The 27,903-nt window shown below is 64.8% G+C and overlaps 11 protein-coding genes across 11 annotated transcripts in view; 3 read left to right on the forward strand and 8 right to left on the reverse strand.

Annotated features, from left to right (window-relative positions):
- Positions 1–649, forward strand: part of PFL1_03884 (uncharacterized protein) — a gene marked incomplete at both ends in the record, with an annotated part of 4,646 nt that extends 3,997 nt beyond the window's left edge. The window contains 2 exons of the mRNA XM_007881407.1: positions 24–330; positions 414–649. Coding sequence (XP_007879598.1) covers positions 24–330; positions 414–649 — 543 coding nt within the window. The remainder of the gene's footprint in view (positions 1–23; positions 331–413) is intronic.
- A 1,480-nt stretch (positions 650–2,129) lies between these two features.
- PFL1_03885 (uncharacterized protein) lies at positions 2,130–5,743 on the forward strand (the record flags this gene model as incomplete). The annotated part of the gene is made up of 3 exons (XM_007881408.1): positions 2,130–2,594; positions 2,689–5,466; positions 5,585–5,743. The coding sequence occupies 3 exons, from the start codon at positions 2,130–2,132 to the stop codon at positions 5,741–5,743; spliced, it is 3,402 nt and encodes a 1,133-aa protein (XP_007879599.1).
- Positions 5,744–6,470: 727 nt separating this feature from the next.
- On the reverse strand, positions 6,471–6,987 carry PFL1_03886 (uncharacterized protein; the record flags this gene model as incomplete). Its single annotated transcript, XM_007881409.1, has 2 exons — positions 6,471–6,538; positions 6,792–6,987. The coding sequence occupies 2 exons, from the start codon at positions 6,985–6,987 to the stop codon at positions 6,471–6,473; spliced, it is 264 nt and encodes an 87-aa protein (XP_007879600.1).
- A 919-nt stretch (positions 6,988–7,906) lies between these two features.
- Positions 7,907–8,476, reverse strand: PFL1_03887 (uncharacterized protein; the record flags this gene model as incomplete). The annotated part of the gene is made up of 2 exons (XM_007881410.1): positions 7,907–7,968; positions 8,080–8,476. The coding sequence occupies 2 exons, from the start codon at positions 8,474–8,476 to the stop codon at positions 7,907–7,909; spliced, it is 459 nt and encodes a 152-aa protein (XP_007879601.1).
- Positions 8,477–10,978: 2,502 nt separating this feature from the next.
- PFL1_03888 (uncharacterized protein) lies at positions 10,979–11,247 on the reverse strand (the record flags this gene model as incomplete). Its single annotated transcript, XM_007881411.1, has 2 exons — positions 10,979–11,088; positions 11,175–11,247. The coding sequence occupies 2 exons, from the start codon at positions 11,245–11,247 to the stop codon at positions 10,979–10,981; spliced, it is 183 nt and encodes a 60-aa protein (XP_007879602.1).
- Positions 11,248–12,295: 1,048 nt separating this feature from the next.
- PFL1_03889 (uncharacterized protein) lies at positions 12,296–13,033 on the reverse strand (the record flags this gene model as incomplete). The annotated part of the gene is made up of 2 exons (XM_007881412.1): positions 12,296–12,378; positions 12,535–13,033. The coding sequence occupies 2 exons, from the start codon at positions 13,031–13,033 to the stop codon at positions 12,296–12,298; spliced, it is 582 nt and encodes a 193-aa protein (XP_007879603.1).
- A 707-nt stretch (positions 13,034–13,740) lies between these two features.
- On the reverse strand, positions 13,741–16,339 carry PFL1_03890 (uncharacterized protein; the record flags this gene model as incomplete). The annotated part of the gene is made up of 2 exons (XM_007881413.1): positions 13,741–15,212; positions 16,138–16,339. 2 exons carry the CDS (start codon positions 16,337–16,339, stop codon positions 13,741–13,743), a joined length of 1,674 nt encoding a protein of 557 aa, XP_007879604.1.
- A 1,693-nt stretch (positions 16,340–18,032) lies between these two features.
- On the reverse strand, positions 18,033–19,302 carry PFL1_03891 (uncharacterized protein; the record flags this gene model as incomplete). Its single annotated transcript, XM_007881414.1, has 3 exons — positions 18,033–18,081; positions 18,217–18,349; positions 18,510–19,302. 3 exons carry the CDS (start codon positions 19,300–19,302, stop codon positions 18,033–18,035), a joined length of 975 nt encoding a protein of 324 aa, XP_007879605.1.
- A 347-nt stretch (positions 19,303–19,649) lies between these two features.
- Positions 19,650–21,134, reverse strand: PFL1_06874 (uncharacterized protein; the record flags this gene model as incomplete). The annotated part of the gene is made up of 1 exon (XM_007881533.1): positions 19,650–21,134. The coding sequence occupies one exon, from the start codon at positions 21,132–21,134 to the stop codon at positions 19,650–19,652; it is 1,485 nt and encodes a 494-aa protein (XP_007879724.1).
- A 518-nt stretch (positions 21,135–21,652) lies between these two features.
- Positions 21,653–24,526, reverse strand: PFL1_03892 (uncharacterized protein; the record flags this gene model as incomplete). Its single annotated transcript, XM_007881415.1, has 1 exon — positions 21,653–24,526. The coding sequence occupies one exon, from the start codon at positions 24,524–24,526 to the stop codon at positions 21,653–21,655; it is 2,874 nt and encodes a 957-aa protein (XP_007879606.1).
- Positions 24,527–25,875: 1,349 nt separating this feature from the next.
- Positions 25,876–27,789, forward strand: PFL1_03893 (uncharacterized protein; the record flags this gene model as incomplete). Its single annotated transcript, XM_007881416.1, has 1 exon — positions 25,876–27,789. One exon carries the CDS (start codon positions 25,876–25,878, stop codon positions 27,787–27,789), a length of 1,914 nt encoding a protein of 637 aa, XP_007879607.1.
- Between the last annotated feature and the right edge of the window lie 114 nt (positions 27,790–27,903).

The raw sequence follows: 27,903 nt of genomic DNA on the forward strand, positions 1-27,903 counted from the left end.
TCAACCTCGTATCGCCGGCGCAGCTCACGCTCAACCTCACCTACTGCCTCGACCACGGCATCTCTTCGTACATCAACACGCCGACGACGATCGCGGACCTCTACTACGCGCTGCTGCCGTCGCTCGAGAGCTCGGCGGCGACGCCGACCGAGGGCAACAACGAGGTCACCTACGACATCCTGCTGGCCGAGGACAACATCGTCAACCAGAAGCTCGCCTGCAAGATCCTCACCAACCAGGGTCACAAGGTCGACGTCGTCGACAACGGCCACCTCGCCGTCATGGCTGTCAAGAAGCGGCAGTACGACGTGATCCTCATGGACGTCAGCAGTGAGTTGCGCTCCTCGACTCGACGTTGCGTTGCCTTGTCCAGACCCGGCTGACCTTGTCCCTCCCTCTTCGACACCCGACAGTGCCCGTCATGGGAGGAATCGAGGCGACGATTGCCATCCGCGAATTTGAAAAGTCGCTGGGCGAGGAGCGCGTGCCCATTGTCGCATTGACGGCGCACGCCATGCTGGGCGACAAGGAAAAGTGCCTCCAGGCAGGCATGTCGGCCTACGTCAGCAAGCCCATCCGGAGAGTGGAGCTCATCTCGACGCTCCACTCGCTGCTCGCCAAAAAGGCCGGCGTCAGCGGCCGGGCCTAGGCACGCAGCGACGGCCCCGCCACGCCGCCGCGGGGGACAGACGGAGACGACGGATCTGCCCTATTTATACCTCGCCCTCTTCTCCTGTTCCGTCCATCGGGCTCCCCGGAGGTCTTCCGGTTCCATCCTCGTCGCCACCATCGGCCTAGAGCGAGCGAGCAAGTCGCCGCCACCTGCATCTATCTAGCATCGCAGCTAATCATCTACCCACACAATCTCTGCCAGGAAGCCGTTGGTATCCGTTCGATTGCAAAGTCGTTCTCTGTCTGTCTTTCCAGTCGTTGCCGCCCGTCTTTGCCGCTCGTCGTCTAATCCGTCACTCTCCGGAGTGATCCGTCGCCGGAGAATTTGAGGTCCGAGTCGAACGATGAAGACGACGAGGCTGGATGAGGGCTAGGCGCAGCAACCGGGTCGGCCGGTCGGTCGGTCGGTCGGCCTTGGACCCTCGGATGCACGGGCCCTCTGGCTGGACAGAGTTTGTGGTGCGTGCGTGGGCGCGTGCGTCTCGGTGGGTCCAGATCCGCCCGGGTTGCAGCCGAGCGGGCTGACCCCTAACCAAGCAGCAACGCCTGCTGGCTCGGCCCTACCTCTGCTGGTCCGGCCAGGCCTGGCCTGTCTCGGCGAGCGCCCGCGCCTCGGGTCACACACCCCCCGCTTGCCTGCCTGCCTGCCTGCTTGTGTGACCGACACGCGTACGCCGTCGCCCGCCAGGTTTGCCCCTGCAGCCGACGCCGAGGGTGTTGGGCTGGGCTGGGCTAGGGTCCAAACGCCCTTGACAGGTCAAGCCTGCCAGCTTGGAGCCATGTAGGGGGGGCTACTCGCTGCCCTGGCCGGCATCGACACAAAGCAAGCATCACATCGGCCGACCGCACCGGACTCCAGGGCTGCTTGCCTTGCAATGCGCACGGCGACGCCATCCAGAGAGAGCCTGCCTGCGAGACGTGCTTTGAGGTCGTCGTTCGAAGACGGGCTGAAGAGAAGGCAGTGCGAGCGGGCTTGCTGGGCAAACAGGGCCACAGGTCGAGGTCGAGGCGGACGAGGTGCGGATGATGGCGGGCGGCGGCCTGCGCTGGCAATGCGCCCAAACAAACCTCGCCCCTGCATTTGGCGCATCCCCCGCCCTCTCTTTCCTCTCCTAGCCTGCGCTTCAACTCTGCCTCCGCCCCCTCGTTGTCGCCGCCGCCGCCATCGTCGTCTTCGCCGTCGTCTTCCCATACCTCGACATCGTCCTTTGTCCTTTCTCTCCCTCGAGCCGCCCGCCGTCCCCGCTCCCGAACCGTTCACGCCTTCCTCTAGCCGACCTCGCCGCCGGCACCTCGGTTTCCATCTCTGGATTCGGCTCGTACCGCACCCTACGCGCGACGCAGAGCTCGACAAGGCCACCCGAGGAGTACTCCGCCGGGACCGCAAGCGACCGCCTACAGCTCCATCCGTCGCTCGAAACCCCTACCTCCCCGTTTCGGATCGTGGGCCGCGCACCATGGCGGGACGACTTCAGGGCGGTCGACCGTTGCCCCAGCCTCCCTTCAGCCCGTCGGGCTACTACCACAACGACGCCGCGTGGTACGAGCACGAGGAGCGAATGAGGCCTTCATACATTCAACAGCCACCCATCAGCCCGTCAGCCAGATACAACCAGCTCTACAGCCAGCAGCAGCACCAACAGCAGCAGCAGCGGCCCATGTATCAGCCGCAGCAGCCGTCCCAGCAGGCCATGCTGCCGCCTCAGAACACCTACCAGCCCTACCAGCAGCCAGGCCAGCCCGTCTACGGCGGTGGCGCCTCGTATGCTCCCCGGCCCGGCCAAGGCCGAAGCCAGAGCCCCGTTGTCCCCGGCAGCTTTCCGAACCCCTATGAGTCGGCGGGTCGATCCCGCTTCGCGCAGGGGCAGCGGGACGACCCGGACGACATGCCCAGGTCCACAGTCAAGGGAAGCGCCTTTATGGTGAGTCGCAAAGGAGAGGAGGCCATTCGCGCTGTCTCCGCGCCTCTGACATCCTCTTGCCCGGATCTTGCCCATGCCTTGCCCACGCGCGCAGCACAAGGGCTTCTGGGACATCATGTCGCTCGTCAACAACCAAGGAGCATCGCGACTGGCGCCTCCCACACAGGCCATCACGGCGCCATCGAGCCCAGGACGGCTACGGGCTACGCTGTCAAAGGCCACCGGCGGCTTCAGGAGGAACAGCATCGAGCCGTTTCAGGCCGGCCCGGAGTACGGCGGCAAGCCGGCTCAGTCGCCCTCGAAGGCAACGCGGGACGCCTCGACTGCCCCCGCGCCCGGGGCCTATCCTGCCACTCACGCCCCGGCCTCGTCTGGCATCGGAGCGGCGCTCTTTGGCGGGGCGGTGATGGGTCCGCGTGCGCAAAAGAAGCGGATAAGCGTCGACATGGTGAGCGCGCCTCGCCCGCAGAGCTTCGTGCACGCCGCCCATGCCAGCGACGCCGAGCAGGCCGAGGAGATTCTGCTACGCTGGAGCCGGGACGGCATGGGCAAGGTGGCGAACCCGGACTGGGTCGAGCCCATCAAAGAGGCGCTGAGGATGCAGGCCGCTCGGAACCAGGCCGAGGCCATCGCCCAGGTCCAGGCCGCGCTGCACCAGGAGAGCCAGATCAACGACAACCCTCGCCAGCTGCACATCGTCAATGGCGCCCCCTCGCAGAGCTCGACTATCACCACCACCACGGCCACGGCGGGCCACAGCCAGCTGACGATCCCGAGCCCGGGAACGTACAAGGGCACCTACTTTGGCAACGGCGGCGCACCTACCACGCCGCGGGGAGGCGAGGTATTTGCCGGCATCGCCGAAGAGACGCGCGGCTCGGATGGAGAGCCGCTCGAGGCGGCCATGCAGGCGCAGATGAACCTCGGCGCACCCCCCGAGTCGCCTCGCAGCGCCGCGCCGCCGCCGACGCTGCGGCCGGCCACGGTGCGGACCAACACCGCCGGCACCCTCCTCCTCAACCCGTCCCCAGGCATCCCCGACGATGCCCGCGGCGTGCCAGACTACATGCAGTACCGGCCCCCTTCGCCGGACCGCCCGCCCGCGACCAAGCCGATCGACGGCCTGCCCGGAGGCGCCCCCGGCGGCATCAATGCTCTCTTCGAGCCGCCAAAGGCCGAGCGGCCCGAGTCGATGGTGGTGCTCGACAGCCTGCGCAGCGTCGAGTCGGCCGGACTGTCGCAGCTCACCATTCAGCCCGACCTGATGCGCGGCGCCAACGTGCGGCCCAGCCTCGAGACGGTCGAGAAGAGCGTGGCGGCCAAAATCTACTTTGAGAACCTCTACTTTGGCATCCTCAAGAAGCCAAAGGCACGCGACACGCGGCGCGCGGGCCTTGAGGCCGAGCTGGCCGCGCTCAGGATTCCTGAGACGGCAAAGGAGCAGATCCGTCAGGCCTGGATGGCCAACGAGACAAAGTACCTGCGCGACATGAGGGCGCGCGTCAACGTCAACAGCTTTGTCAAGCTCAAGACCATCGGGCACGGCGCGTTTGGCGTCGTCGCCCTGTGCCGCGAGAAGGGCACCGGCGAGCTGTTTGCCATGAAGCAGCTGCGCAAGGCCGACATGCTGCGCAAGGGCCAGGAGGGCCACGTTCGCGCCGAGAGGGACCTCATGACGAGCGCCAGCGCCAGCGCCAATGCCCGGTGGATCGTCAAGCTCGTCTACAGCTTCCAGGACGTCGACCACCTCTACCTCATCATGGAGTTCATGGGCGGCGGCGACCTGCTCAACCTGCTCATCGAGAAGGACATCTTCGAAGAGGACTTTGCGCGCTTCTACGTCGCCGAGATGATCCTCGCCATCCACGAGGCCCACAGCCTGGGCTACATCCACCGCGACATCAAGCCCGACAACTTCCTCTACTCGTCCGACGGCCACATCCGCCTCGCTGACTTTGGCCTCTGCCAGTCGTTCCACTGGGCCCACGACGGGGCCTACTACGATCAGCAGCGCCGAAACCTGCTCAAGAAGCACGGCATCGACCTCGAAGACTCGCACGCCGGCGCCGGCGTCAGGCGCCGTGCCCAGGCGGGCGGCAACCCGAGGATGGGCGCCGGCCTCAACGACAAGGAGCTCATCGACGTCATGAGCGATCGCAACCCGGATGGCACGCCCATGACCCATGTCCTGACGTGGCGCGAGAAGAACAAGAAGAAGATCGCCTACTCGGTCGTGGGCACCAACAACTACATGGCGCCAGAGGTGCTACGCGGCCTCGGCTACGACCAGGCGTGCGATTGGTGGTCGCTCGGCGTCATCGTCTTTGAGATGCTCTTCGGCTACCCGCCATTCGTCTCCAAGTCGAGGCACCTCACCCGGCAGAAGATCCTCAACTGGCGGCAGACGCTGCGCTTCCCGCCCAAGCCCAAGGTGTCGCGCGAGGCCGAGGACTTTATCAAGCGGCTCGTCTGCGAGCGCGAGGATCGCCTCGGCAGCACTTCGAGCGCCTCGGTCAGTCGGCCCAACAGTGTGCTGCAGAACGCGCGGAGGTCCGGCTTCGCCGCCGGCGCAAACGCCGCGGGCGCCGCTCCGTCGGCGCCAGGCCTGCAGGACGGCGTCGAGGAGCTCATGTCGCACCCGTGGTTCCGCGGCATCGACTGGAACAACCTCCACCGCGCCAAGGCTCCCTACCGCCCCGCACTGTCCCACGCCGCCGACACCAAGCACTTTGAGGACGACATCGAGGACGAGCCCCTCCCGGCGCCCGGCGCGGCCGAGAACCCCAACGCTGATCAGCCTCGAGACCCCATGCTGCGGGACAAGGAGCAAGGCCAGAAGCTGCTCGAGATGCGCAAGCAGCTCGCCTTTGTCGTGAGTATCGCCCGATGCGGCGGTACACTCAGCATCGCGTCCTGGTTTCTTTGCCAAGATGCAATCATACTGATGTGCTGACTGTTCCACCTTTCCCGCCTTGTCGCCACGCGAACAGGGCTACACGTTCAAGTCGCCAAAGTCGTTTGACCCGCGCACGCAGCTGGCCGACGAACGCAACGTCATTGCAGCCGAGCAGGCCGCCGCCGAAGCCGCCCGCGGCCGGACCAGGGAGCCGACCGAAGGTGGAAGCCGCATCCGCAGCATGTCGATGTGATGTCGAGGGTATCAGACGGGATACGCTGTCCGTCGGTTTCTGCCTGTTTGTCTTTTGCCTGAGCTTGGGCTGGCCTGGCCTGGCCTGCTTCGCTCGCTCGCTCTCACATCTTCCTTTGCTTCCGAGTCTATCCCGACTGTCACGACCTCATCACGACCAAGTTAGAGCGCCCGCTTGACACGATGCACGCGTTCACGTATCCTTTGGCAGACCCTCCAATCTGAGCCGTTTGGCCGCACTGCCTGCACTGCCGCCGTCGTGTGCTTTGCAGCGCGGCGCAGACTGTGGGGTAGCGTAGTCCTGTCCAGATCGCAAGCCTTTGTAGAGCAGGAGCGTCGATGCAGCTCTCTGAGCGGGACCGCCGACGTCATGATGGCAGGCACGTTTGGCCAAGCTGATCTCGTTCGGCGTCTCTCAAAGTCTCGCCATGGGATTCCCGTCGTGGCGCAAGCCAATGACGACTGGGTAAGTGCTGCCAGGGGCTACTCTCTTTGCCCGCATGGATGAGGTGGGAGCTCGCAGCGAACACACAGCGGCGAGCGGAGACGCTTTGGGATTCAGGAGCAGATGGGATGAGCGGATACACTCTGGAAGGGAGGAGGGAGACGACGAGGACGAGGACGAGGATATGGAGAAGGACGGTCCGCGACCGAGATGGAGCGCGGACGAGCCCGACGGGCTTCAGCTCCTCGTGCCGATGCGACGCAGGCCATGCGACGGGATGGCTCTACTGCGGCTTGCCGGCGTGGAACTCGCCCCAGGTGACGGTGATGCCCCAGCAACGGGCGTCTTTGCCTGTGATGCAGATTTAGGGGGGGAGGATCATGTCAGTTCGCCGCAGGTGGTGCCGATTCACAACTCCCTGAGTCGGTGCGTACTGCTGGCAGCCCCTCCAAAGGTGCTCCTTGACCCACCTCGTCTCGGCACCCACATCCGAGAGCTTGCCAACGAGCAGCCCCGATGACAAGGCTAGAGCTTTTCACATCGTACGATGTGCTGACCGGGAGACAGAATCGACCGTAAGAAGAGCCGGCGCGGCAACGCTGACGGGGCGCGGCCGACGCGGCACCGAGCGCGCCTTTGCCCGTAGATCCTTTGCTACCGGAACAGCGCCGACTCGCCGTCCGTTCCGGTGGGCAGATGTAGATGGCGCCGTTGCCGTCGACGTTGGCGTGGTGCGCCAGGCCGCTGACGGCGCTGGCCATCGAGGCGGCGAGGATCATAAAGGTGCCGGTGATCTTCATCTTGACTGCTTTCGGAAAGGAAAGGGAGGGTTGAGGAGAGGACGGGAGGGGTAAAGGTCTAGAGGGACGGGAGGAGACACGGGAGGGTGGGGGATGGATCGACGATTCTCAGTCGACTCGCTCAAGCCTTTATGTACTTGTAGGCGACGGTGCACCCCAAGCCTTGCTCTGGCCGACGAACATCCTGACCAGCCCCATATCGCCGCTCCCCTCTGCAGACGGCAGCCGCTCAGGGGCAACCGCTTTCCGCGCCCCACTTCCGCGAAACGCGCTAGGAGGGGATCCCCGCGCAGGTAGAAGGGTCATCTGCAACGGAAGCTGCGCGACACCGCGAACGGCAAAGTGGGTCGTGAGGTACGAATTGGGCTGTCACCATCGTCAGGGATGTCGATCCGTTCCGAACCTCATTAAAAGAATTGTACATACACAGCGGCGAAGGCCATGCAGCGCTCAATTGACGGGTACAGCCGCGGCTGCAAGCAGCATGTCCTGTGTGGGCCAAAGCATCCGAGGCGGAGGAGCCGATCTCAGCAGCTCAAACAGGAAGGGGACCCAGCTGGGCTTCACTACCAGGCTACGGTACCGTACGCACGCCCACAAATGCAAGCATGTGTAGCAACGCGGAGAGCATCCACCTCTCAAACACAGGCGTCGCGGCGAGGGCATATGAGAGATGTCGAGAACACGGGTTGATCGGAGTGAAGGCTGATCTTTTGTTTCGTCTGGGTTAGACAGAACCCGATACAGCACGTCTGTGGTACATGGACGGGGAACTCGCGCCCACAATATGGGACCCAAGGCTCGCAGAGCGGGAGGCGCAACAGCTCCTGCACGCTTGGCGATCCTATAACCGAGCGCAATATGGTCGCGTCGATCGTCCAAATACGAGCACGCCCTTGGCGAAGCGATAGCGGAGACCTTAGTCGGTGAGCGGAGAGAATTGGCCAATCTCAGTGTAGTGCTCTCGTCCCTTGGTGTCAACTGCGGTCATGGGTTGTCAAGGGGCATGTGAAGGCGGTGTAAGCGCGATTAGCTGGAGACTCCTCTTTGTCCACGCGCCGTGTGGGACTCGTTTGCGCTGACGACACTGACTGTAGATAGCGATGGGGCCTCCCTTGCCTTTGCGGTTGTTGTTGGGGTCGTTGAGGAGGTGCGCCAGAGACTCGAGGTCCTCCTTGGTTCGACCGGGGGTCGGATCCTCGAAGCAGACGGTGTACTTGAGGTGAGGGACCTCAACGAGGAGGTTGTGCTTCCACTTGGCGGCAAAGTGATACTTGTGGTGCTTCTTTCCGTACGCCAGGCCGTACTGCCAGCTCAAATCCTTGTTGCGGAACTGCCAGGACCTGTCCGTGCACAGCCGCACCTTGTTCTCCGGCGTCAGGCTGATGTCGAGCTTGGCACCATCAGCGAGCCTGGCCTCCATCCAAGCACCGTTGACCAGGGTGGTGACCGAGGCGGTAAGGAATAGGAAAGTACCGAAGAACTTCATCGTGGAGTTGCTGTCAGGAAGAGGACGAGGAGGGGGGAGGTGTGGTGAGGGTGGAGAAAGGGATGGTGGACGGCAGTGGTCGGGTCGATCGAGGGCCTGGTCGATCGAGGGCCTGGTCAAATACTTTTGCGTCGACAGAAAAACAGGGCACAGCCTCCTCGGTTGCCCACCTCATCCATCGACTGGCCCCACCTCCGAAGACAAGTGGTTGGTCCGCAACGACAACTTTAGGATTGCGCCACCAGGTGGGCCATGGGCAGCGAAGCCGTCGACAGTCGGGCCGCATCGAAATCAAATGAGCCTCGTTCAAGAGCCGGGCAGCCCACTAGCCTTGGCAGCAAGCCGCAAGTTGGCTGATGCGGTCAGGGTCACCAGAGTGGGGCACGCCGGCGGTGGGGCGAACTGAGAGGACCGAACCAGACAAGGCAGCGTCGATCGATACACGAGTTGTTCTTTCCCGTACCTTCCGGCAACGGGTCCCACGCCGGCCATGGATGTCTCCTCCGACCCTAGCAGATGAGATCACTTCCGTGCTTGCTGTCGGTCAGTTTCTAGCGACGCATCGCTGCAGCAAGAAGATGAAGTTCGAGTTGGCAAAGGCTCGGACGTCAGCCACATCTTCGATGATGCGCTGGCTTGCACAGTTCCGGCTTCAGCTTCGCCGAGCTCATAAAGAGGGGGTCGTTCTGCAAATTTTGCGCAGAGAACGAGCCAAATCGGTTCGGTCTCTGCAACACAGTCGTCACTTTTCGTCACTCGGACAACAAGCGGGAAGGAGTCACGTGTCTCCGAGAAGAGTAGGAGACGTGGGAGGAAGAGGGAAGTTTGCGAGTGCTAGTTGGGGGATGCGTTTCGAAGCGGTGTAGGGTCATCCGTGGCTGCACGCGCGACGACTGGCTAGGGCTTGCGAGGTCAGCCAGACGAGGTCAGCGCGGCTGGATGGCTCGCTCGGGCCGAGCTTGCATTCAAGCGCTGCTTCGACGAAGGGTGGTGAGCGGCTCCATCCTATCGGCCTCGAGAAAAGTACTTGAGGTGGACATCGTGCTTTCCAGCCGCTAGAAATGAAGGACGCCATATCGCTCGATACCGACGACCCTTGGCGGGCGCAAACGCTCCCGCGCGAGGCCCGCTTGGTATTTGCCGAGCTGTCACCCAAAGAGCGGCTTGATCAGTTACCGACGAGGTGTGCGAGGTCTCCAAGGCGGTGAAGGCCAGACGCTAAAGAGGATCGAGATGGGCCCGGGGCAACGTTTTGTGCTCAGCGTTGTAAACCTGGTCTCAAAAGGTGCTCTCGGTGTGCAAACTCACATGTCTTGATGCGGAAATTAAGAGCGTTCTTTCCGCTTTCCAAAGCATCCACGAGGGGCTGGAGGTCGTTCGCGCCATGGCCAGGGCCGTGGGAGTAGCAGCTTACGGCGCTATCAGTAGGCTCGCTGTACCCAAAACAGGCTGCAGAGCCACAGGCTGCGGCTCGAGTCCAAGTGAATCTTCCTTGGCCGTATTCGAGGTTCTGCTGAACCTTGCCCGTGCTGTCGGTGAAGCTCCATGGATCCGCGGTCAGGCAGATGCCGAGGTAGCCGCCACTGAGTTGGACGCTCAGTTTACCGACGCCGATGATATCGGCCAGGTAGCCTCCCTGACCGCGGACAGAGGCGGCCAGCATGCAGGATAGAACGGCGAGGATATTGAGAAGCTTCATCTTGGAGCTGGACGAGCCGGATAGGGTGGACTCTTGGGGCAAGAATGGCCATTTTGGCCCTTGCTTTAATACCTTTTGAGCCATCGTCGATGGAGGGATCGATGAGGAGAGTCGCGCCAGCGCGAGCCGTCGAGGCGCTCATCGAGAGCAAGTCGGCCCCACATGTGGGGCGTATCAAGAAGGCCACAGGGTGCGGCTGGGGTGGGGAAGACCTCGGAAATCGAACGACTTGCCGGAGGTGGGCATCGCTACCATCGACGACCGAAGCGTAGCCGCAAGGCTGATTGCGAGGACGTGTAACATACGAGCCAGCACAGCGCAAGTCGCCCACCTGCACCGCCTACCCGTACTTTCGCAAACGCTTCCATATGAGGCAGTCCGAGCCTTTGAGGCGGTGGAGCTGAGCCCGACCCGCAGTGGGACTACGACCGCCTTGTCGTTGGGGACGGGTAGTGTCATCTTTACAGCCGGGGTGGGGGCGCACTTTGAACGACAAAGTGGGGTGCAGCCGTCCGTGAGGGCCTCGTATGAGCTGTGTGAGGAACATTTGCCGATGGATAGGCACGTCGTTGCAGGCACCAGACGAGCGCATAGCTCAATGCCGACAGAACATGTTCTCAGGAGGAAAATCACGAATGGACCGTCGGCTGTAAAAGGAGTAGGGCATACAAAGCGGGCACCATGCTCGAGGGTCGTACGAGAGCGGGCGGAGATCAGGTGCAGAGTCTCCGTCGAAGTCGCAGAACATGGGACGATAAAAACGGCTTTGAACAGGCGATCGCCCTTCTGGATGTCGACACGGCCTAGGTACCGTCGTTGCCCGAGCCCCCAGGCATGCCATCGTTGCCCGAACCGCCTTCAGGCGGGCTTCCGTCGCCGGCGAGAAAGGTTCCAATCTGGTGGAGGCCCGAAGCTGCAAAGCAACCAGCCCGCCTTGGACGGAGTTCAGCAAACGAAGTGGCGGCAAGAGATTCTCGATCCGATGCACGTCACACTCACAGGTCTTGACGCGCATGTGCTTGGTGATTCTTCCGCTGATCAGCGCTCGCATGAGGCTGTACAGATCGTCCATGGTCTTGCCAGGCCCAGAGAGGTAGCAGGCGCTTTGAGCCTCGGGGCTGTAGCGCAGACAACCCTGCTGGGGGCAGCTAGCGGAATCGACCCAACTGAAACCTCCCGGAGTGGACTTCAGGCTCCAGTCCGCCCTGCCGTCGTTGAAACTCCATTGCCTAGCGGGAAGGCAGATAGCGAGGGTGCCGATATCGGACACTGGAGATGCCGGATTGAGCGCGACAGTCATCTTTCCTACTGCCTGGATGTCGGCGTGGTTGACTCGCTCGGCCCGGGCAGAGAAGGCCAACAGGATGGGAAGAGCCACGAGGACATTGAGGGACTTCATGTTGTAGTCGGATGATCGATATGAGGTGATAGGGGTCGGCTTCGTGGTCCAAGCTGCCCGTTTTTATACGTCTTTGGGAACATCGACAAGGTTGAGAGGCACCGTCGACCAAACTGCCAGCACAGCCTGCTTGCGCGCTCATCAATACAGTATTACATACGTAGGCCGGCGCAACAAGTGGGGCGATTCCGGGGGTGAATTGTCGATGATCGAGGAGTCGAAAACCATGAGCGCCGGAGGTGGGTCTCTCGTCGATGACAATGATGTTGGTATACACCCTCGTGCTTGGCACAGTTCAGCGCCGGCGGGCGAGATGCCCGACCAATCAAGACCACACCCACCTGACTCGAGGGCGCCGGGACATGGCCCCACATCGCGCAGTGGTTGCCAGGGCGCTGTGTGCGTTCATAAGGAGATGGACCCGCACGAATGCGACAGCCCGACTCTCAAAGAGGACGGCTGAATCGATATCGTTGCTGTGATCCCCCACCGACCCAGGTCGACATCACGGTGGTTGCAGGCCAAACGAGTCATCATGACAGATCGTGGCCCTACACTCGCCCGGACCGTAAGTACAGTCGCAAGACGTAGACGGGCGACCCCCACGCTGGCTGCGGACTCGGTACAAGAAGCGAGCGAGCGACGAACCATAAATCGGCTGGTATGGAAAGCGATCGAATCCTCTCAGCTGTGAAGCCGTGCTAGCGAGCGCTGGGCGCGCTCAGAAATTCTTGCAGCCCGTCGTGTCCTGCCTGACGTCGCAGGTGTCGGGGAGGATGCCGAGGAAAGTGCGCTTCTTGACGTCTTTTCCGTGTGGCGCGGTGATGGATGGTGGATAGGGACAGAGGCAAGACGGGGTCAACGTCTGAGTGCGCTGCTCGCCATGCACTGGGCCTCCTGTGCACCTCCCTTCGACGCCTCTCGAATGCTCGCCAGCGCGAATTTCTCGACGACACGTACCGATGATGCCGAGATCGTTCCTCTTGACCTCGTCCTCGATGGCTCTTACGATGATCTGAACATCCGCAAACGTCATCGCGTTCCTCTTCGCGGCGGCGGCAAGGTCGGGCGGAGTCCAGCCCTTCTTGTCGATGAGGACAAAGCAGCCGAATCCGTCCGCAGAGGTGGCTCGAGACCACGTCGCGCAGCGACTGCCACCTTGGGAGCAGTCCTGCGCCTTGACGAACGTGTGCCTGTCCTGCTCCTTCGAGTAGCGCGGGTACATTGCGGAACCGCCCGGCTTGTAGGCGAACGTCCAGTCCCTGACGCCCGGAGAGTCGAGGCAGAGGTTGACCGAAGGACTGCGCGTGTCGGCCTCAAAGGCATTGTCGAGCTCGACGAAGAGGTAGTTGTCTTTGCCAGCGAGCTTGATGACCGTACCCACTTTCTCGCTCGGAGACGCCCGAGCAATGATGCCCACCAGGGCGGTCAGCAGGAGCAACGAGGCGGAGGGCTTCATGACCGAATGGGGCAGCGCGTTTGAAGGATCTGTTTCGTCGATTTGGCAGGTCTGAATGGGAGGGGATGGATGAGACAACGAATGAGAAAGCCAGCATCGCGCAGAAGGTGGGTCACTCTTATCGGTCGCACGCCGCACACCGATACTTGCTCGGATCTTCTGAAGGTAGGGGTGTGTGTCTCTAGGGGAGACGACGGGGCTCGGCTGCCTCTCCGGCAAGGTTTGCTGGCCAGGAGCGTCGGATGGCGAGCCACCCTGGTCTTCGGGAGATGAAGTGGGGCGCTGACAGCCCTCGAATGCCCTGGTGGCCAGTGCGTTCATGCCAAGCCTGTCGCAATGACAGAGGTGCGAGCGATGGCCCCACACCAGGGTAACGGGAGCAGAACCGGCCGAGGCTGTGCAGCATATCGGCGAGCAGCTCGACGTCGGGGACCACGATGCCCGCGGCGGGCCAGACGACGACCCAGCAATGTTTGTTGGCGAGACAGGCACTGTGTGATAGATGAAATGAGGTGGGAACAAGGGCGGGGACGAAGCGGTCTTGGTATGTATAGTACATGGAACGGAGGGCGGGTCTAAGTGGGCCACGACGGCAGCAGATGGATACAGATGAAGTGATACCGAAGCGAAGCTGGAGAAGAGGGAGCGACGTAAGGACGGAGCGAGATGCAATGCGGGGTCGGGCGGGCGACGAGGTCGGACGCCGCTCAGGGCGATCCGAGGACGAGGGGGCAGCCGTTGTCCTTGAGCGCCTTGAACCCGCCCTCGACGCTAAAGGCCTTGACGCCGGCCTTTCGGAGGACGCTGCAGGCGAGCTTGGCCGTCTCGCCGTCGTAGTCGACGACCAGGGCCTCGCGGCCGTTGGTGCGGAGGCAGGCGATGACCTCCTCGATGGGCAGCTTGGCGAGCTCGGCGACGCCGTTCTGCGGGCACCGGTGCTCGACGTCCTTGGCGTTGGTGATGAAGCGTGCGTTGAGCTCGGTCCACTGCGTGGCGAGCAGCGCGGCGTCGTCGTAGGGGCTCGGGTCGTCCTCGCGCAGGCTCGAGAGGGGCACGTGGCAGGAGCGGTCGAGGTGCTCTGCGGCAAAGTCCTTGCGGCTTCGCAGGTCGAGGATGGCGGGACGGAGCAGGCCGGGCGACAGGGGTCCGGCGCCGCCGAGCGACGACGAGGGCGACGAGGGCATCGACGAGGGCGAAGGCAGGTCGGCGGCGCTGGCGTCGGCGCCGAGCGGGAAGCGCGGGTAGACGAGCATCGTCATGGCGGCGGAAAAGTCGAGGATCCAGGTCGACGAGTAGCTGTACTGGTCCACCTTGAAGAGGTGCTCGTTGACAATCGGGCGGAACGAGGCCGGGTCGCACTTGTCAAAGTACTCGTCGACGTACTGGAACGGCAGGTCGCAGCAGAGGAAGGCGCACTCGATGGGCTTGCCGTCATTCTGCTGGCGGAGCGTGTGGAGCGTGCCGTCGCGCTTCTTGCGCTCCAGCACCTGGTAGAGGCCCTGCAGCGAGAAGCCGGAGCTGGGCCCGCTGACGATGCCCCACCGGCACATCTCCATCGAGAGGGTGTACGACGTCTTGCTGGTCACGTCCTCGACCGAGTCGACGACGTCCTTCCACTCAAAGTCGACGGGCTCGAGGAGCTCCTTTGGCCGCGGGCCGGGCACCTTGTCGCCGGGCGCCACGCAGACGCCAATGACGTGCATGTCGGGCCGCGACGACTTGAGGCACTTGCCCGTGCCCGTGATGGTGCCGCCGGTGCCCATGCCGGCGGCAAAGACGTTGATCTCCGGCAGCTGCTCGAGGATCTGCTTGCCCGTCCAGCGCTCGTGGGCGGCCGGGTTGGCAAAGTTCTCGTACTGGTTCGGGTTGTAGACTCCGTCCTCGGCGCCGTCGCGGGCGGCCTTTGCGATGCCGCCCTTGGGATCCTGCGGCGGGCTCTGCGAGGGCCCGCCAAAGAGGGCGAGCTCGAGGCCAAAGAAGCGCATCAACTTGGACTTTGTGGGGCTGACCTTGTTGCTCATGTAGGCGCGCACCTTGGCCACGCCGTGCTGGCGCGCGATCATGGCCATCGAGGTGACCGTCGAGCCGGACGACGACTCGACGACGGTGTGGAAGCGCTGCTCGTCGCCCGGCCGGCCGTCGAGCGACAGCACGCCGCCAGATTCGAGCAGGCTCAGCGCTGGCGAGCAGCGGCGAGCGGCGGTGCAGAGAGGCGGGCAGGCAGGTAGAGGATGGAGAGGCAGGGGTCAGCAAGGGTCCTCTCTTCGGCCGGCCGGCCAAATAGATAAGCAAGATAGCAAGCGAGCCGGGCCAGGTCAACGAAGGGCAGGGGCCGGAGAGGTCGCCAGCCAGGCAGGCCAGGTGAGGCCAGGAGATGGCCCGCGGCCCGGACGACGATGGCGTGCTCTGCAAGTCGAAATTCGAAATCTGCAAAAATCACGCCATCGCCCGGGCAGGGCTGGATCGGGCCGCTCGAGCAATCGCCCGATGGCCAAGACGAGCGACGAGCGCGGGCTCCGAGGGGCTCCAGAGGTCGTAGAGCCCGCGGCGACCACCAGCACGCGATATCAACGCCCCATCTCGTACCATGCCGGCGTCATCCCCCGGGCCCGCCCTCGCCGCCGGGCGCCCCTGGCCCGCCTGCCCTTCCGTTCCTGGAAAACGGGCGAGCACGAGCGACAGCTACGAGATGCAGGCGCCGCAATCTTATCTCTCCGACAGCTAGACGCCGCGAGATCCTCGTCGGTTGCCTGCAGATCCCTGGTCCGGCCGTCTTCTCGAAGGAGATAAGATGTGTGCGTTCCGGGAACCCGGTCGGCCTTGCTTCTTCCTGTTTCGTCCTCCACCTTTGCCTGCCTCTCTTCCCACCACCATTCCATCGTCTCCCTCGTCCCGTCCGCTTGCCAGGATATCGCGCCTCGCCCGGACGGACGCTCTCGACCACAGCCGCCAACGTCGTTGACAACAGCGACAGCGACAACGGCGGCAGCGCCACAGCGGACACCGCCTGGGCCTTCGACAACGGCGGCCTTCGGCAACCCCAAGCGCCCCCGCTGCTCTACCACGACGGGGATTCGCCCAGGACCACCCTGCTCTCGACTCACCCGGCAGGCTCTTGACATTGGTGGCGGGCAGCGCCGTCAGCATCTTTGCGTAGACGCGGACATTGTCGTCGTAAAAGGGGTTGAGCTCCCTCGGCAGCTCGACCATGGGCAGCGGCGGGTTCTTGTCCGGGTTGAAGTAGTCGACCAGCGAGTTGGGTCCCGAGAAGACATTCTTGCGGCTGGGCTCGTACGTCGTCGGCATGGCGGGCGATGGGGGCAGGGTGGCAGGCAGCTTGGCTGTTGGACTGGGGGGCGGGTCGAGTGGCAGGGCAGGGCGGGCGTTCGTTCGTCTCGTCCCAGGGGCGTCTAAGGTGGCAGTGGTGAAGCACGATGCGGAGGAGGGTGGTGATGGCGTTGGGGTCAAGGACAAGGTCGACGAGACAGGGATAGTGAGGCAATCTAGGTGGCTTGGTGGTGGCGGCGAGGGAGTGGCTGGCTAGCTAGCTGGCTGGCCAAGAAGGGAGGGCGTGGCAGGCCCGTCGTCGAGCGATGGTGTCGGGGCATGCTGGCTTTCGGGGCCGCGGGTCGACGGGGCTTGCGCCAGCTCACCACGCTGGTGCTGCGGGGCGTCGGCGGTCAGCCGCGCGGTGGACAGGCCTCGTGCCAGGTCGTGCCAGGCCGAGGCCGAGGTAGCATATGTACAGGGCATGGCGCTAGGCCGGTTGGCCGCCACGGTGCGGTGCTGTAGCTGATCGATGCACGTCCCCATCTCCATTTGAAGGGGAGGGAGGGGTGCAGATCCAGAGGATGCAGAGGCCCGCCCACGTTGCCAGACGAGGCCTGCCTGCCTGCCAGTCTCCCAGCGGGTCAGGTGGCAGGCAGGCAGGCATGGTGTCTGTTGTTGGCCTCTCTCCCTCGCTGCACCTAGCCTCTTCTGCTTTGGTGACCGAAAGGCCCCCCGCCCGTGCCTTGAGTCGCTCCATGATTGCCACAAACCCAACATCCCCACTGCCACAGCGCCAGTCTACCTGCCTGCCTGCTGCGGTGATCGGAAGAAAAGTTTCTCGTTAAGCAAAGCGAGCGCGCTCTTCGCCTGGGCCACTCTGTAGCGAAGGCAGGCCCAGCAGGCAGGGTACCGGTACCACCGGTTACCCTTACGAGCCACCGGTCGCGGAGCTGCAGCGATGGGCTTCCGCGCAGAGAGGCCTGGCTGGCCTGCTGGCTGGCAGCAGCACGCACCCACGGCAAAGTCGGAATTGGAAATCCACGCCCGCGCCGCAAATTTCGATCCCTGGCTTGCCTGCCTGCCCTGCCCTGCCCTGACCTGACCTGACCTGACCTGACCTGACCTGACCTGACCTGACCTGACCTGCCCGGTCACCGACGGACGGCACCGGATCGCTCCGACCTGCCAGCAGAAAGCAACGAGCGGACCCTGGGGGCCTTTGCGTGCGTGGAACCCGCCCGCCAGACGGGCCAGGCTGCTCGCTGCTGTTCCCGCCCGTGAAACAGGCGCGACCGCAGTACTGTGCGGTGCGTGGCAGGCCTGCCCGGCCCGGTTGGCCGCCGCCTCTGGCGCTTCCTGGCCCGATCAGCCTGCTCAGTCGCGCGCGCCGCGAGGACCATTCCTCCGGGCAATCGTCGTACAAAGACAGGCCAGGTAGCATTCGCCGTGTCCGCCACGTCTCTTGCGCCGGCCTCTCTTGACAGACCCGCCCACCTTATCGTGAATCCACAGGAACGATCAAACCGAGTGCGACCCCTCGAAAGGGGGCAAGTGAGGTCATCGCCCGACGGGGCTGGGATCGTCCAAGCGCGACGAATCCCTCGGTCTTCCCTCAGCATCGTCGAGGCTGGGTGAGGGGATGCGGAGCTGACGAGGCCACGTCTGGCTCGACGCTCTCGACGCTGTGGCCCGTGTTGGTGGATCGTATCCCATTCCTGGCAGCGGAAGCTCAACCCTGGTACAGACTCGGGAAGGGCGACTGGTCGACGGTCTGGAGCCTACGAGGTGCGAGGACGATGCGGGAGCGCAGGGAGCCCGAGGAAGAGCAGTGCGAGTCAGCCAGGACCGAGCCTGAATCTGGACCTGAAGGGGCAAGGGAATGATCAGGAGAGGCGGGTTCGACGTCGACTCACCAGTTCTTCTCGTCGTACGTGGCCAGCTCGCCGTCGCCCTCGATCATGTGGTACGTGTAAATGTAGCGCGACTTTGGCGACGTGTTCTTCTCGGACTTGTGCAGCACCGAGCCGTGGATCAGCACCAGTGTGCCTGAAAACGGATGGGCACGGAGGAAGGCAGATGGTGTCACAGGAGCATTGAGCGGGGCAGAGATGGGACGGGACGGGACGAGAGAGGAGGGTTCTGGTCGGCCTGTGTGGACTCGCAGATTCGTCTGTCGCAGGACGCCGTTCGCACCGACTCGGCTTACCTGCGGAGCACTCCTCCATCCTCGCTTCTTGCTCGTTCCACTCTGCCTCCTCGTCGGTGGCGAGCGTCTCAAACGTGGTTCCCTGATCCGGGTCGTTGGGGACCTTCCTGACGAAGCGCTTGTTGACGCCGCGGGCCCTGCCGAGCTCGTCCGCAAACGGATCGCGAGGCCTCTTGTCGGTGGCCTCCTTGTGGCTGCCCTTTGGCCAGCGGTGCGATCCAGGGAGGAACGAGAGGCACCCGTTCTTCCTGGTACAGTCCTCGAGGGCGAACCAGAACCCGATGGCGCTGGGTGGATCGGTGTAGAGAAAGGTCGAGTCGTTGTGGCAGGGCACGGCGCCGCCAATCTCCTGTGCCTTGACAATGATCATGGCCTGGAGCACGCGCGGGTCGCGGTGGACGTCGAGGCTCCTTGCGACGTTCTTTACGTTGTCCGCAAACGAGAAGTCGCGGAAGACGGGATCGAGGCCGTGGAGATTGTGGCCGACCTTGTTGACGGCGCGGTCGAGGGGCACGGTGAGCTTCCCTTCGGCGTCGATGGCGTCCTGCTCGAAAAAGTGGCGGATGTGCGAGCCCGACTCGAGAAAGTAGCGGTCGCCCACATGCTCCTCGCCGTCGTCGCCGCCCGTGCTGAACTTTGTGCGCGGGTGCGTCGACAGGTCCACCGACGACACCACCTCCTTTGCGTGGGCCAGCAGCGGCGCCGCGTCGAAAAAGTCGGGAACGACAAGGTAGCCGTCGCGATGGAATTGGTCCACCTGCTCGCGGGTGAGGTGGCCCGAGTGGAAGGCCATGGCGGCGGTAGGGGATGAGCGATGATTGGCGAGTGATGAACGGAGGCTGGTAGAGAAAGGCAACGGTGGTGGTGGTGGTGGTGGTGGTGGTGAGTGGTCAAAGGGGGCCAATTGGATGCCACCTCCGCAAGAGAGGAAGGGCGGCCCCCGCAAAATAGAGCTTCTCGCGCCCCCGCCTCGCCCGGCCAAGACGCCGACAGCGCTCGGACCACGCTGAGCCGGCGCAACACACGCACAAATGGCTGCCACAGGACAATAGATGAGGCACCGCCGCCATCAGTAGTAGCACCATTTCATGGAGATCACGGCGATCATTGAAAGAGGGAACGAGAGAAAACGACATCCAATCACAGCCCGCTCGACCACGACCACTCGCGCACGCCCCTCTGCTGGAACAGCCGCCGCACCTCGGTCTCGGCCGCCACCTGCTTCCGGTAGGCTCCGGCGCGCCGCTGCTTTTCCCCGTCGTCGAGCTGGCACAGCAGTCGACCTCGACCTGGCTGTGGCACCGCATTGCCTTCGTCGTCGCCGTCCTGGTCGCGCGAGCAGAGGACGCGGTAGCCCTCGACTACCGAGTGGACGTGCTCGGGCGTGCTCAGCCCCACGAGCGTGCGCAGCTGCGGTTGTGGAGCTTCTGCCGCTGCCGATGCCGCCTCGCCGCCCACCAGCTCTGACCCACGCAGGCCGTACAGGAGCGCCGTGTTGGCCAGGCTCTCGCCTCGCTCCCTCAACGAAGCCGAGGCGTCTCGGCACGCCTGCTTGAGCTCCTCGCTGGCTGGGTGCCAGGCGGGCGGGGGTCCATCGACGAGCAGGCCCATGCTGAACGGCGATCCGTTGAGCACCGTCGGCGGCGTCCACGCCTCGGCATCCACGCCGGCGGGACACGCCTCAAACAGCTCGCGCCACCCGACGAGGACGTCCGAGTGGAGGCAGTGGTTCGAGTAGCTTAGCACCACGTCGAGCGGGCGGAAGGGGGCGTGGCTCGCCACCAGCCTCGATAGGCGCAGCAGCACCGCCAGCGGGTAGCCCGAGATGCCCACGCGCCTGACGACCCCTTGGTCCTTGAGCTTGAACAGCGTCCGCACCGCCTCGAGGATCTTTTCGTCGCCGGGGCCATGGATCCTGCTCGCCGCCTCGGGCGTGTTTGCCAGGCCGAGCGAGTCGAGCGCTTGCTCCTTGGCCGTCGTCGTCGTCGTCGTATTGGCCGCTGCGCCGTCGACCAGGCCCGAAATGATGCCCGCCTCCCACCCGGCCTCGTTGCTGGGCCCGACGTGCTCGGCCACGAACTCGACGTCGTGCATCAGCCCGACATCGAGGTATCCGCACCGGATCCGGTCGCAGCTTCCCCGTATGGAGCTTTCGACTCGCTCCGCCGAGTAGTCAAAGTGCTGCCGGTCCGGACCGTAGCGTCCGCACTTTGTCGTGATAAAGTAGCTCTCGCGTGGGAACTCGGGCTTGAGGCGCTCGAGGATGTTGCCCAGGATAAACTCCGAGGGGAAGTAGTAGGGCGAGGTGTCGAAGGAGTTGATGCCGTAGCGCAGCGCCAGGCGGACCGTCTGGAGCGGGATGGAGGACGAGAGCGTCGACTGGGTGTTGTACATGTCGTGGCCGAAGACGCCGCACCCAAACACGATGGGCGAGGCGTGCCGCTCAAAGTCGCGCGCATCGCTGGCGTCGGAGGACGAGGCAGGCTGCAGGATGGGATCGTCCTTGAGCGCCACCTTGCGCCAGGGCGCCAGACCGCCGCGGGGCTGCTCGTCGGGCAGGCTGTCGAGCGGCGGCTGCCTGGGAAAGTCGTCCAGCGACGGTTCCTGGGCCGGGTAGAGGGGCATGCTGTCGGCGTCGTCGAGTGTCTGGTCGTGCAGCTCGTTGATGCCGGGCCAAGAAGAGAGGCCGCCGTGTCGGTATCGTCCGTCGCTGCGTGGTGTGGATGGACGGAGGGGGTATGGTGAGTCGGAGGCGTGACAGGAAAGGTTGACAGCGACGGCGGCGTCGAAGGCGCGGCTAAAACTTCTCGAAGCAACTAACCAACCAACCAACCAACCGACCGCGCACAGACGCAAACCTCGAGCGGCCCAAATCCAAAAATCACGTCGAAAAAGGGTGGAGGAAACAGAGGGCCCCACCATGGGCAAGCCGCCGGTCGGCTCTCACGCACCCTCGCGCGGCAGTCGACTCTCCTCGTGCTCCCGGCATCACACACGCAACCAGTCTTCACAGCTCCGGAGGTACATGCTCCGACCGACTAGATTCAAGCAGGGGGCGGAGCTAGGTAGAGTAGGCAGCAGCACTATACATGGACATGGAGATACCAATGCGCAGGAAGGGGTGCGGTCCCCGCTTCTACAACTCACTCGCCGGCCTTCTTCTCATCACCCTCGTCGTCGGCCTCGTCCTCGTCCGGCCTCGAGTCGACAACGGGCGTCGAGGGGGCCGAGGCCGACGTCGACTCCTGCGCCAGCAGCGTGCCTCGACGGCCCGAGCTGGCGTCGCGGCTCATGCCTCTCTGCCTCCGCGGCGGGCCGCTGGCAGCAGCACCGGGCGCGACAATGGGCGAGCTCTTGAAGATCTTGGCCCTCGACTGGCCCGAAGGCGTCGCGCTCCGGCTGCGCTCCTGGCCATCCACGCCAGAGCCGCGACCACGCAGCAGCGCCTCGCTGACAATGGCCGTCGACGGCGTTCCGCCGGGGGGCTGGTGGCGGATAATGACGGGCTTGGCCATCCGACCCGCGCCGCCTCCGTTGCCGCCCTCGACCTCCTTGCGGCCGAGTGTCGACGTCATCGACGAGCGCGCCGAAGGCCTGTCGTCGTTGATCACCGTCTGCTCGCCGATGCGCACCTTTTGAACGGGGTCGGCAGCGGACACAGCCCCGGCAGCGTCGGCGCTGTCGGCCTTGGCGTCCTGGGCGGCTGTCGTAGCGTCCGAGGGCAAGCCAGCAGCGACAGGCACCTCCTCGACGGGCGACTCCTTGGGCACGTCGTCAAAGAAGGTCGGGGTCGGGGCGGGCGCCTCCTTGACGCTGTTGTTGCGGCTCAGCTTGAGGCGCTGGAGCACGCCGCCAGACGCCTTGGGCGCCGGGCTCCGCACCGACGGCGAGGGCAGCACAAAGTCGTCCTCCTTGACCTTGTGCACCGTCGCCTCGGAAGGCTGAGCGGGCTTCTGGTCCGGGCTGGGGGGCGGGCTGATCTTGGCGAAATTCTGCTCGACCTCGGAGTCGTACTCGTCGAGGATCTCCTCGCCGATGAGCTCCTCGAGCACGTCCTCGAGCGTGATGATGCCGATGGGCACGTCGCGCTGCGCCATCTCGGAGGCGACGTGGGTGACGTCGATCGAGCCATCGGCCAGCTCGGGTGCGACGTGCTCCTCGTCGCGGTGGAGCGCGCGGCGGAGGTGGCGCGACCAGCGGCTGCCCTTGATCTCGGAGCGGCTGAGCTGCTTCTCCTCGTCAATGGGGCCGAGGTCGTCGATGCGCGCGGCGGTGGCGGTGCGAGTGACGCCGGCCTTGGCCGGAGCGCCGGCGTCGTTGTTGCCGAGGCTGAGGAACGAGCCGGGCGATCCGCGACGCGTGCGAGACGAGACGATGGCGAGGTGGGAGCGACCCTCTTGGAAGACGTTGAGCAGGTTGAGCAGGGGCTCGTCGGCAGGCACCGTCGGGACGGCGTTGATGACCATGTCCTTGACGGGCACGCTGTCCTCGGGATCGAGCAGCACGCACTGCTTGACCAGCAGCGTGCCGATGATCTTCTTCTTCTTGATGGTCGTCATGATCGTGTCGCCGCCGTTGCCGCTGGCGATGGTGGCGTCGCCAGTGTCGACCGACGACTTGAGGTCGTCGTTGCCGCTGGCGTTGGGGTTGATGGCGGTGCCGGAGCTCGTCTTGCGGCTGAGGGTGCTGAGGAAGCCGCCACCGCCGCCCTTTGAGGGCGTGGCGGTGCCGCTGCGCATCCTGCCGACGGGGATCTCGATCTCGTGGTAGACGGGGATGCGCGAGTGGCCGGAGCCGACAATCTCCTGCAGCATGTGGTAGTCGAGCTTGGCTTCGAGCGGGATCATGAACACCTTGTCGATGGGCGTCATGGCCTGCTTGACGACCTTTTCCTGCAGGTCGAGGGCGCCGCCGACGATGGTGACCGTGTCGGTGTTGAGGTCGCCGCGCCCGCCGGTGGCGGCATGCATGTTGACGAGCTCCTTGAGCTCGGCCCTGCGGTAGACGATGCCGTGGTGCGGGCCCAGGGTCCAGTGGAGCACGCGCGAGACGGGGTAGGCGATGGGCCAGAGGAGGATGAGGACGAAGCGGGTGACAACAGCCATCTTTGCGCCGATGGCGAGGCCGTAGCGCGAGCAGACCGACTGCGGGATGAGCTCGGCAAAGATGACGACGAGCACGATGCTGACAATGACGGCCTGCACGCCGCCGCCGAGGAGCGGGTCGGCGATGATGGGCAGCGTCTCGTTGGTGATCATGTTGGCGATGAGGAGCGTCGTGAGGAGCAGGTGGCCGTCCTTGCGGATGGGCATGATCTTTTCAGCGTAGCGCTTCTGCTCGGGGGTGCCCTGGAGCGAGAGCACCTGCAGCTGCGTCTCGTCGAGCGACATGTAGCCGAGCGTGAGGCCGGCAAAGAGGCCCGAGAGAACGACGAGGATGGGGACGAGGATGCCGTAGGCGGCCTTCTGGCCGGCCGAGAGCTCCGACTCGCCGCAGTGGCACGTGTCGCTGGCGGCCTCGGCGCGCTTGGTGAGCGACGCCTGGCCGTGTCCAGAGGGTGTCGGCACCGTCGGCGTGTGGCCCGCCTGTGCGCGGGCATCGCTGAGGCCCTCGAGGAGCCGCTCGATCGAGGCGAGGTCAAAGTGGCCGTCTTGGGATGCGGCGAAGGAATCGCTCAAGAGTTCGTTCAAATGCGAGGAGAGACCCGCGGGTCCGTCCGTGGAGCGTGCATCTATCTGTCGATCATCTTGGTGTTTGTGGTGATGGCTGTTGCTGCTGCTGCGGAGATTGAGCGGGCCAGAGGCTGCGGGCGCGGCGGTGTCGATGTGCCGAGAGACGACGGCTGGAGCCAGGAGGCTGACGAGGATCAGCGCGACGAGACCAAGGCTGGCGAGGGAGAAGGGGCTGGTGCGCTTGGCTCGGGTGGTGCGGCGGCGGTGGGCGCGGGTGCGAGAGGGCGAGGGACCTAGGCAGAGGTGGGCGGGGTCTGGATCATATTTAGCCACGGGTTCTGCCATCGGTTGGATGACGCTCTCTGGCTTGCGGGCCGTTTTTTGGGAGGGTGGCGGTGGCGGTGGTGGTGGTGGTGTTGGCAGGGTGACCTCGAGGAAGATCGAGAGAGGGCGCAAGAGGGGATGTAATGTCAAAGAGATGGAGCTGGCGAGCTTGCTATCAGTCTATCGAGGAGCCGGAGGGGGCAGCTGTGCAGGACGGATAGGATCGGTGGTGGGTGGGAGGGGGGGGGGGGGGGGGGGAGTAGGAAAGGAAGTGGGTTTGAGCCGTGACGGCGGTTGATAAAGGGAGAGGGGGTGCGCCTCTGCCTTGCCTGGCCGGTTGGCTGCCTGGCTTGCCCTGGGGCCCAAGAGGCAGAGGGTGAGCTGCCGCGGTGGAGGGAAGCAGCGCCGCCGTCGTCTGATCCTGCCTGACAGGCCTGTCCAGCTCTGACGGCGGCGGGCGAGCCTCTCTCTCTCTCTGGCGTGATGATGCTGCGCCGCGGCGTCGAGCGGTGATTGCCCGCGCGGGCACAACAGAGAGGCTCGCAGGCAGGCAGGCGGGCAGGCAGGCAGGCCGGGGCGAACCCAAGTCCGGCGGGCCAGGCCGCCGCTCGCCGCTCGCCGCACCGCCATCCGGATGAACCGACGGGCCCATCCGGTCCAGCCGCCGCTTGGCCTGGCGTGCGTGCTGCTTGCCTGGTCTGCCTAGCCTGCCTGCCCCTCCTCTCCTGCCTCATGCGCCCCTGTGACCATGCGGTTTTCAACCAGGCAGCACCGCCATCGAACCGGCCGGCCTTGCTTCTGCTTCCTGGCAGGGGGCTTTGACGACCCGCTGGCTTGCTCTTCTTAGGCGACGGCGGCGGCGGCGGCGGCGGCCACTATGCTGGCCTAGCCTGCCTGTGAGTTCATAGATCAACCTGCGGCCTTCCGGCCGCTTGCGGGCTGGGCTGGCCCAATGGCTGAAATGAGTCGACGCGGTCGAGCGGCGCGGCTGGCTGGCTCGTCATCCGGCCGGGCTGACGTCGCCGCTCGCACTATTTTCGGCGACGACACGGCTCCGAAATTCCAGAAACCCCGAAGACATCGAATCGACCCACTGGCCCGATCTGGTTCGATTCGACTCCGGCACTCGGCCTCCTCCGGCTTTTGCTTGCCCAAGCCAAGCCCGGCAGACCACGCGGCGTGGACCCTCAAGGCGGGGAAACCCCCTCCCCCTCGGCCTGGCTCCTTGCCCCCTTGCTCTACCTCTGCCCACCGTCAGCCGTCATCGCCCCCCGCCCCATAGACTAGACTGCGCCACATATACCCCCAAGATCGCCTCGGCATAGACAACGCATAGAACACGGTCGACGCAGCAAGCAAAGGCAAGAGGGATGGGCAACCCGATCAATGGCGCCGGCGCGGCGACAAATGGCCGCGCCAACGGCGGCGGCGACGACGACGAGCTGGCCGCCTACGCCGCGGCACGGCAGTCGCTCATCCACGAGGAGAGGTCGCAGCGGTACGACTATGCCGCCATCCAGTCGCTCTCGCCCGCGGGCCGGCGCGCGCAGGGCATCGTCTCGTCGATCCGCGACCAAGAGGTGGCCAGCGTGTGGGAGACCAACAAGCCCGACGTCGCGCCGCCCACCAACAACAGCGACGGCACCACGACCACCGTCGTGCCGCACCCGCCCGTGCCCGCGCCCGCGCCGCATCTGTCCAGGTACGCCGGGATGGACTTCCAGGGTGCGCGCAAGGCCGGCCTGTTTCGCAGCGAGGACCTCGAGTCGGCGGCGGCGTGGCGGCGCAACCAGGACCAGCTGCGGCTCTGGCGCATCGTCCGCCGCATGCCAAAGGGCGCGCTGCTCCACTGCCACTTTGACGGCAGCGTCGATGCGCGCTGGCTCATTGCGCGCGCCGTCGAGACCGACGCCATGTGCGTCAAGGCCAACATGCCCCTCGTCGATGAGGCGACCCTCTACGCCGACGACTGCCAGCTCACCTTCCTCGTCCTGCCCGCCGCCGATGTCGAGGCGGCCAGGGGCAAGGGCGCGTCGATCTGGACGGCCAACTACCAGCCAGACACCTGGGTCCCCTTTGGCGAGGCGCGCTCCTCGTTCCCCTTCCCGCACCCCTACCGCGACGTGGCGAGCGAGGTGCCCTCGTACCTCTTTCCGGCCCCGGCGGCGCCGACCACCGACGCGCGGCAGCGCGCCAACCGCTTCGACGCCTACGTCCACAGCCTGATGACGCTCACGCCCTCGCTGCACCAGCCGCCGCACACCAACAGCAAGCAGGCGTGGGCCAAATTCATCAAGACGTTCCACGTCATCGGCGGCCTGCTGGGCTACGAGCCGACGCTGCGCGGCTACATCAAGCAGATGCTCAAGTCGCACGCCCGCGACGGCATCGCCTATACCGAGGTGCGCATGAACTTTTTCGACGAGGCCATGGTGCGCGCCGACGGCCGCCGCGACCTGGGCCACGCCGAGTGGGTGCGCATCTTTGGCGAGGCCGTCGACGAGGCGCGCGCCGAGCTGGCGCGCGACGAGCCCGACGTCGCCTTTTGGGGCGCGCGCATCATCTACGTGACGGTGCGCATCGTCGACAACGAGCGGCTGCGCTGGTACTGCGACGACTGCATCGACCTCAAGCGCCGCTTCCCGGACCTCATTGTCGGATTCGACCTCGTGGGCCACGAGGACCCGGGCGTACCGCTCAAGGCCTACATTCCGGAGCTGCTGCGCTTCCGTCGCCGCGTCGCCGAGCAAGGGCTGCCCACCATCCCGTTCGTCTTCCACGCGGGCGAGACCCTGTCCGACGGCGGACCGGCCGACTGCAACCTGTACGATGCGCTGCTCCTCGACACGCGCCGGCTGGGCCACGCCCTCAGCCTGGCGCGCCACCCGCACCTCGTATCGCTCGTCAAAGAGCGCGACGTGGCCGTCGAATGCTGCCCGATTTCCAACCAGGTGCTCGGCTACGCCTCGAGCGTCGCCAGCCATCCGTCGCTCCTTGCCCTGCTCAACGACAACGTCGCCCTCACCCTCTCGAGCGACGACCCGTCGATTTTCGAAAACTTCGGCCTCAGCTACGACTTCTACCAGCTCCTCGTCTCGAGCGACGCCACGTCCCTCGCCAGCCTCGGCGTCATTGCGCGCAGGTCGATCCGGTATACCCTCGCCGACGAGCACCAGAGGCAAAAGTGGGAGCTCGACTTTGACCGCCAGTGGTCCGCGTTTGTCGACTGGGTCGTCGGCGAGTTTGGCGGCGGCGGCGGCGACGGCGACGCCCTGCCCAACTGAGCGGGGTCGGCCGGCGCTGCAGCCGGTACTCTCTGTATCTATCTTTGCTCATTGTCGTGCTGCTATTGTACCGTCGCGCAATCGTTTAGATGGAGATGAAGAAGGAGGGGGAAA

The sequence above is a fragment of the Pseudozyma flocculosa genome, assembly GCF_000417875.1.
Source record: "Pseudozyma flocculosa PF-1 unplaced genomic scaffold scaffold00012, whole genome shotgun sequence".
NCBI classification, from domain to species: domain Eukaryota; kingdom Fungi; phylum Basidiomycota; class Ustilaginomycetes; order Ustilaginales; family Ustilaginaceae; genus Pseudozyma; species Pseudozyma flocculosa.